The sequence below is a fragment of the Mitosporidium daphniae genome, assembly GCF_000760515.2.
Source record: "Mitosporidium daphniae strain UGP3 chromosome Unknown contig-157, whole genome shotgun sequence".
Lineage (NCBI taxonomy): Eukaryota > Fungi > Microsporidia > Mitosporidium > Mitosporidium daphniae.
In genome coordinates this window covers 490-9128 of record NW_013546670.1, presented here as the reverse complement: position 1 = coordinate 9128, position 8639 = coordinate 490, and the positions used below count along the sequence as shown (strand labels likewise).

At 38.3% G+C, this 8639-nt stretch overlaps 2 protein-coding genes across 2 annotated transcripts; one reads left to right on the top strand and one right to left on the bottom strand.

The window, feature by feature from the left end:
- Positions 1-964: 964 nt before the first annotated feature.
- Positions 965-2277, bottom strand: DI09_157p20 (uncharacterized protein; the record flags this gene model as incomplete). Its single annotated transcript, XM_013383568.1, has 2 exons — positions 965-1212; positions 1296-2277. 2 exons carry the CDS (start codon positions 2275-2277, stop codon positions 965-967), a joined length of 1230 nt encoding a protein of 409 aa, XP_013239022.1.
- Positions 2278-5861: 3584 nt separating this feature from the next.
- On the top strand, positions 5862-8111 carry DI09_157p10 (uncharacterized protein; the record flags this gene model as incomplete). The annotated part of the gene is made up of 2 exons (XM_013383567.1): positions 5862-6938; positions 7287-8111. 2 exons carry the CDS (start codon positions 5862-5864, stop codon positions 8109-8111), a joined length of 1902 nt encoding a protein of 633 aa, XP_013239021.1.
- Between the last annotated feature and the right edge of the window lie 528 nt (positions 8112-8639).

Genomic DNA, 8639 nt, shown 5'->3' with positions numbered 1-8639 from the left:
AAATCATCAAAACTGGAAACGCCACAATTTTCAACACAAAAATGAAGGGAAAATCACGGAAAAGAGGGCATCAGTTCAAGTGTGCATGTCAATGCGCATAGGAAAATCGAGTCAAATTCAGAAACTTTCTTATAAAGAGTTTGCATCCTTTCTTTCTTCCTATTTCAAAAGTAATGTCACGGATAAGCAGAAATAATCACACTAATTTGAAATAAATACTGTTTGACTGCATATTTCGGCCTTCACTTAAACATGAGCCATCCAAACTCTATTGATAGGCTGATGTGGATTTTTCTGAACGCAAAAAGAACATAGATGTGGTTCTCYTAATTAAAGGCAATAGCTGAGATGAGAAAACGCTTGAAATAGGCTTCGAGTTGGCAGATACGGTTTTCATTWGAGCAGCCATAAAGCCATCTAGAACAGGGGTTCTTTSGCTTTGCGCTTCTATTCTCGTTCCATATGCTGTTGAATATGCTCTAGATCTTTTGGTGAAAAAGTTGCAAACCTCCAGGAAGACAGTATTTCGATAATAGACAAGTCTAGAGTGGCCGAGTATATATTTAAAGTTAGGTTGTCGTGTAGCTTAGGGCTGGTTGTTTAATTCTATGATTGGGCTTAAACAAGATCTATACCAACTTGGGCACCAAATATACACTGGTCAATAACAAATCGAGTATGATGGCGAACAATTTTACTTGGTCGAATATGAAAGAGTGCTTTGGTGCTAAATTTATGCAGCGGCTGATCAACCATGGCAATTAGATTTATCTGCTAACAATCCCTCGAAACCGCTAATTCAGTTCCAGACGAACCACTTGATTTTAGGCATTCTCTAAAAGAGAATTTGGTATTTCGAGTCAATTTTTATCTCAGACACCTGAAGGGACAATTTATTCACAAATAGTATTTTCTTCCTTTCGCTGTTTGCTTTTTGTTTTCATGTTTTTTCTTAAATTACTTTCTATGCCTTACTGATTAGTCGCATTTTTTCTGGAATTTGTTGACTTCCTCGATGGTTTTGAGGCCTTTTTTTTCTATAAGGAGCAACTTTAAACTCTTTAGCGCCTGCAGCAAAAATCTTGAATTCATCTTTGGTGCAACAAGGTACCTTTTCGAGACATTCGAGCACTTTTTCAATAGTAGGTCTTTCCTGAGGAGATGGATCAAGAGCCTGGTCAATGATTTTAGCCAAGTTGCGATCAAATTTTTCTATTAACCTTAAGATATCCTCATATTTTTCCGGCTTTTTTTATCCACTTCTTCTCCGTCATTTTGAAAAGAAAAATAATTACGGTCGAGTCTGGCTGCATCTCTAGTTCTAAGCATGCTAACAAAAGTAGCTCCAAACAAGAAGACATCTGATTCTTTGGTGGGAAAGACGTTACCTTTAATGCAAAGTTTCAACTTTCCCTCGGTTAATGCAATCCATTCTTGTGTGACCCCTATTTTGCTGATAAGTACGTCCTTCACGCTTTTTGGAACCACAGATTCTGGGTCGATAAACTCTGGCGCAACATATTTTTGCATAAAAGTAAACTTATACTCCCCAGTTGAATAGGGAGTTTCCTCTAAAGTTGTTCCTTCTGGCCCTTTTGTTCCTTCTCGCCCTTTTGCATTAACTCTGCTGATCTCCACAGCGCCACCAAAATCGCAGATTTTAACATCCCCTTTTTTTGATACCAAAATATTATCAGGCTTCAAGTCCCCATGCACAATGCCTTTTTCATGCATAAATTTAATACCTTCTGCAATTTCTTTGAAAATATACGCAAATATCTTTAAATTTCCATTCCAAGATTGAGGGATAGCAAATAAAGCGCAACCCTTTACATATTCCATAAATATCATATTCCCATCCATATGGTAAACAGGAACAACGTTTTTATGTTCAACTTTGCTTTGAATCGAAAATTCCCTTTCAATAAAAGGTGGTTTGTAATTTACCGGAATCTCTTTAATAAGAAAATCTTCCGTTATTACACACATTAGCTTTTCTTTCTGAGATTTCGTCATTTTGATAGATTTTAGTGCGTATCTGTGATTTTGATCAAGCGATCTTTCATCTCTAACAAGGGATGCCAAATATATCGTACTCCGTCCGGAGAAGCTTACTTCAGTAAAAGTTCCTTTTATGAAATACTCTAGATTCACTTCCTCAGTTTGATCTGTTGTTTTCGCAGGAACTTTAGGAGAAAAATCGTCTTCAATTGTAGCTGCAGAAATATTATATAGGGTTAGAAATAGCAGAGCCAAAATATGAATGGAGAAGATCATCCGGAGTTTAAAATAAAACCTCATCGTTTGATGTTGCATTCCGCGCAACTTTTTTTAAAATTTGTAATAAGTGGGTAAATCGCAACCAATTAATTAATCACACATCTGAAACCTAAGAATGCCATTTACCACTGAAAAAGTATTCGTGGATAAGCTAGCTTGTGATTTGAGCTTTACCATGGGACTATTGCCATTAACAGTCAGATCATACAAGACAAGACCGGATTTTAGCCATAGTAAGTATCCTTCTGGTCTTTGATAACTGTCTCTTAAAGTCTATTAGGTTGCAGGGCTTAGTGTTGCTCCACTTCACTAATATATTTGTGTAGTGGCCAGCATAAGTTTAGACCAGTGCTCCCAAAGAAGGAGAACCTTCGTATGGGTTTATTGCCCAACGGTTTTAAAAACTGAATTTATTGGTTGTTTTTATGGCTCGCCAGTATTTTTAGTAGTGCAAGTTTGTTTTCTCTTTTTTTTCAGCCTGCGGTTGGAGTTTTCTGTTTCTTTCCTCAAAAGTTCCTGCTTTTCGCTTGATTGAATCCCTTTTTTCTTGTTTGATCCAGGAGCGTATTTCTGCAATAAAAAGAAAAAGATACTACGAATCACTTCGGAAGCAAAAGTTTTCGAAGACATGAAATTAAAGAACACCATCAATGCAGCCCCGATAGTGTCAATCCCTAAAATGCCGAAATATATGGGAAAAGATAATTTGGCAAATAAACCGCTCTAATATCCTCGAATAGGATGTACCAAGAACTTTTTTGCAGACCAACTTAATCCAGACAATTTCTTATTGGTATAAAAGGACCACAGGGTATCTGCAGAAAATAAAAAAATAGAAATTGACATCGAGGGTTTCAAAATGGTGTTTTTCAGAGCTCCATCTCCAAATAAGTGTTCGAAGCATGTGAAACTTTTTTCAGCAAAAAGGCTAGCAATTGCCCAAAACCCTAAATAGCTCATTAAAAAGGTGCTATTTTGGGTTTTGGGTCCCCATTCCATTTTTATGGATATCCCGCCCCAAACAGGAGCAGAAGCATCGATTTTAGAACCTTTGTGTTCAGAGACCAGAAGCACCGATTTCAAAACCTTTATGTTTAGAGACTAGAAGCACCGATTTTAGGACCCTTGGGTTCAGAGACCAGAAGAAACCCTAGAGGAAACAAAAGAGACTGAGACAAAAAAGGACTAAAAGTAAGAAAGTTTTTGTGAGCATCTGTCAAAGTAGACGAATGATCAAGATTTTGAAGCACTTTAATTTTGTAAGCTTTTAGTGCACCAATGTGGAGATGTGAGAAGCCTGTAAACAGGTTTGTGATCCCAAGTGAATCAGATAAACACATTCAAACAGAGTATGCCTAGTAAGCCCTATTTAATAAAAACTGTGTTGATAGTGTTGAGAGCAAACTCAACGCCCGTTTTAGCATTCTCGTAAAAGGAAGAACGAGAAAATTGGGGTTATCAACCTGTTGAGAGTCGAAGTAAAAACTCACGAAAATATATCCGATGGAAGTGATAGATCTGATGAAAGTGATTAATCTAGCGTAACCAGTCGAGCTGATGGATCTATCGCAAATAATTGAACCACCTGAACTATTTCAGCTGGTAGAACTGATACAAGTGGTATAATTAGCTCTTTTGTTAGAACTGATACAACTATCTGAGCTAGTGGAGCTTTTAGAACTAGTGGATTTGATAGAATTTTCCGAAATATTTCATCTGGTAGATCTGATAGAATTAATAAAGCTGCCCGAGCTAGTGAATCGTGTTGAGCTCTTCTTAACCCATTTTTTAATATTTTTCGATGGCTTGATTATTTTGGGCGATCATTGGCTTCTTAGTAGTTCAAGTTTATCTTCCTCTTCTTTCCTTGCTCCTCTTGCTCCTCTTGCTCCTCTTGCTCCTCTTCTTTCCGCTGTTTCTGTTGCTTCTCTTCTTCCATTGTTTTCATTCTTAGATTTTCCATATCTCTCTTAAATTTTTCTATATATTTCTTATGTTCTTTTATATCTTTTTTTCTGCCAGTAAGGATGAGGGTTTTTTGTGAATCTAACAGTGCCTTTCTCTGTGTATGAGTTGAGCCCTTTTTCCCTTTGTTCAATTAGTGAATCTTTTAAATCATTAAATTTTTATCTGTTTTAAATTGTAATGAACGCAAAACGAGAATGGCAATAAAAGTTATGAGATGGGCAATCAAAATCTGGAATTTTAATTATTTAAGTTAGCGTTAGCGTTAGTTTGGCACAGGTTCCGACACATCTGATGGCAATCTGAGCCTGAATATCAGATTTTAATGGAGCTCGATTGATTTTATTTAGGCATCAGTAAATATCAAATATTTCATCGACCGCTCTCCAACCATTCCACGCTTAAAATGTCGAAAAAATTTTTGTGTCGAAAACAGATAGAAATCACATTAAAAGATTGGGAATGTCCGTCAAACGCAAGAAAAACATGCGCAGCGCTCCAAACGGCGGACAAACTGCAATATGGGTGAATTTGGATCGGTTGAAAAGGGTGTAGTAAATTATATGAAAAGGTACTTTAGTTGGTTGCTTGGGTCAGTTTAGTTAGGGTTACCATGCCACCAATAAGAAAACATGAACAGAAATAAACTTTATTGCAAAATTTCAATGAATTGTTGAGCAAGCTAAAGGATGAGAACTCGGATATTTAGTGGCCTTCAATTTATATGCGATTATTCAGGAAATTTACAGCCAAGGCATGAAACTTGCCAAGCTTTTATCGATCTTTTCTCCCTTTTCTTTTGACATCAATCAAGACTGCTCGCATTCCTTGATGCCAATGAAATCCTTTGATCACTCTTTTGAGCATCTGCTTGCCACAAAAGACAGGAAATTCAAGCTTCACCGGCTTAGCCACACCCGGAAAGCTTTCTTTTCCTTTCCAAGCTTGGAATTCTAATTTTCTTCAATTGAAAAGGCTTCCCACACCATCACATTATTTTGATATCTCTACCGTGCTCTGGGTTCTTTTAAAGGGTTAATGACGCGATTTTTAATAAAAGTACATTATTTGCTTTGATCTGCCATATCTTGTGCCAGTGGCAGAAAATTGGTGAATTCCAAGAAAGCTCGAGCGATCAAACAGGAGGTTTACATGTTGTTCTGGTAAGATCATTATCTGACGCGAATATTTCCATGGTGAATAACGTCAGAAATATCAGCCCCAATCACAATGATATTCATTTGATAGGATATTGTAGAAGAGTTTTTGGAAATACATTGAATCCATTCTGGAAAGAATGCCGAAAATCGAGTTATGTGCTTTGTTGGCAAGATAGGCGAATTATCGATGGAACAGCCACTTCTGCCCTAGCTGATCGTATCAGAAATCAACTGTTTTTGTGTTTGATTGGGTTACCTTCTATTTTTTCAATCACCATAAATACAAGTAACTATTTGGTCAACGAAGTGCAGTGGGATGACCTAGTAATTAAAATTTCCGGGCCTAAATGGCGATTTGGGCAACTATTGAATTTAATATTCCCATTTGATGCAAAATTTTCGGTGCAAAACCGTTTATAAAATGTTAGCTGCTTTTTCAAAAAGCTGTCCACTTAGATGCAGGTTCGAAAACTTCTATTTCTTGTAGCTTTTATTGCTATTATCGTTCTCCCCTCATTACAACTTGGTTATACACAGAAAATACAAAGTGATCTTTATTCCGATGTAAATGAAATGGGGTTTAAACCTGTAAAGACTGATGTTTCAACTATTTATACGGGGAACTCTACAGGAACTAATGAAAATTCAACTGAAGGAAATAATTTGAAAAGAAAAATGGATCCGGATTCTTCTAAAAAAAATACTGACGCTGCTACAAATACCACTTTTCCTGAAGGGTTTCCCTCCTCTACGGAAATCAACGATTCGCCACTTTTCAGATCGCAATCTCAAATTAACCCTTTGCCGATCCCAGCTCTCCATTCGACATTGTCAAAATTAAAGGGATTCATTAGGGCTCTTGAAATCGGCAGCGGAAAATCCACATCAGAAGTTGACGCTCTTATCGCGGAATTTGAAAATAAAGAAGGCCCCATTTTGCAAGCCCTTCTTGAAGCTCGGGCAGGTGAAAAGAAAACTTCTTTTGGATGGTTTTATGAGTGGTGGAATGATTATGCCTATCTTAGAGATCGATCTCCATTGGCCTTTTATGTTAGCTATTTTTACGCCTTTAAGGACCAAATCTTTTCTCCCTTTTTATCTGGCACAAACACTGACGTTGAAAGGCAATGTCGCATTGCCGCTCTTCTTGCCTCTGCAGCTATTAAAATGAAGGAAAAGATAATGTGTGGATCTTTGGAACCGGATCGACTTGGTTCTGCACAGCTTTGCTCYCACATGTACAAATATGTGTTCAACGCTTGCAGGATCCCGAGGAAACCCTATGATACCACACTGGTATTCGATTTGAAGAAAAACAGCCATCTAGTTGTCCTTTATAAAAATGCCTACTATAAAATCGAGGGATATAATCGATCTGGTACTTTGATGCGCTCCCTGGCTGAAATTGAAGGGTACATTCTATTTTTGATCCCTAGCGATTTATTTGCAATTGTTTCCAACCACAAAGACAACGCTGGAGATATTCCAAACATCGGAATTTTCACTGCTGTCGAACGGGATTCAGCAACTGAGGTAGATGGCTTCATTTAATTTGGTCTTAGGGCATATCTCTTTTAGAAAAAGCTTCTGTAAAAAACCGAGAAAATCTTGAAATCATCCGCACTGCATCGTGCGTATTGTGTTTGGATGATACGTCTCCGCAGAGTCTTGAGGAGGTTTGAGAGATTTTCTTATAAATTAGCGATGCCACTCCCTATGGCACGGAAATGGTCAAAATAGATTTTTCGACAAGTCCATTCAGTTTATCGTTTCGCAAAACGGCCACGCCGGTCTTCTTGGCGAACATTCAATGATGGATGGAACCATAACAAACCGGCTATGCTCTGAAATGGTCAAAGAGTATTATTTGGTGTACATTAGCCTAGATTTCCCTCTTTCCCTTTGGCTAGACGTTCCACAGAGACTTTTAAGAAAGAGCCCCACGGGCCTTTCACCTGGGACATCAATGAATCTATCACCCAGCTTCTCAATAAAGCCAAATTCTCTTTTGAGGAGCATCGGAAAGTTCATCTTTTTTCATGCCTATTGTTCGAGCATTTTGGCAAATCAGATATCAAAAAATGGAATCTATCTCCAGATAGCTTCATGCAGATGGCCTTTCAGCTGGCCTATTATAGATTTTCTGGAAAATTAGCTGCATCATACGAAGCTGCTCAAACCCGAGCCTTCGCTTTTGGAAGAACAGATGTGGTTCGATCTCCCTCTCTAGAGACGGCGGAATGGATCCTTGCCATGGATAACCCATCGGTAGAATCAACACATAAGTTTTCCCTGCTAGAAAATGCAATCAAATTGCATTTTAAATTTGCTCGTGAAGTCGGGACCGGGAATGGGATCGACCGACACCTTCTTGGATTATCCTTGATTGCCGAGAATAATAAGCACCTGAGACCAAAGCTGTTTCAAAACGAGTTATTCATGAATTCGCAAAAATGGGTTTTGTCCACTTCCCAAATCACAGCTGATCACAATGATGCCTGGGGCTATGGTGAGGTTGTCGATGACGGCTTTGGGTTGCCCTATTCTATATATGACGGCCATATTTACGTTGGAGTTTCTTCTCGCTCCTCGCTCAATGCCGATACAGAGAAATTTAAAGAAATCCTTTCCAAAACTTTGCTTTCAATGTCTGAATTGATCAAGAAGATCCGCGGCGATGACTTTGCTAGCATGCCCTCATCCTGATCTTTGCTTTGAGTGGACCCACACTATAGTAGTAAACCATTTAATTTAGGGTTAGGGTTAAGATTACTATGCTTTATGTCGTAATAAATGGAATCGTGGAGGGGACACTTGGTTTCGAGGCTGCATCGGGTGGAAGCTGCAAATGTGGGCAGACTATCGAATCAAAGTGCAGGTGGAATTAATTTGGTAACAAAAACACTAAATTCTGAAGCAAGGCAAATGCGTATTTCAAGGTAACGAGGTAAGAAGGTTTTCAAACAGATCATATCGATGCAAGTTTAGAAGATAATCCAAAAGAGTATATTCCCTGCCTCAACCTTTTAATTCACTCCCGACTGTCTTTGGAAAGCTGCGATAAATAGCAAATTTGATGCCATCCCATTTTGAAAGGACCTGAAGAGTACCGTGTTGAGTCTTGAGCCACGAAAGTGGGTTAGCTAAAAACACAATTAAAGAAACGGCCAAGCACACCACAAAGGGTAATAGCAAAGCTAAGCTGATGGGTATACCCATTCATGAATGTGGTGT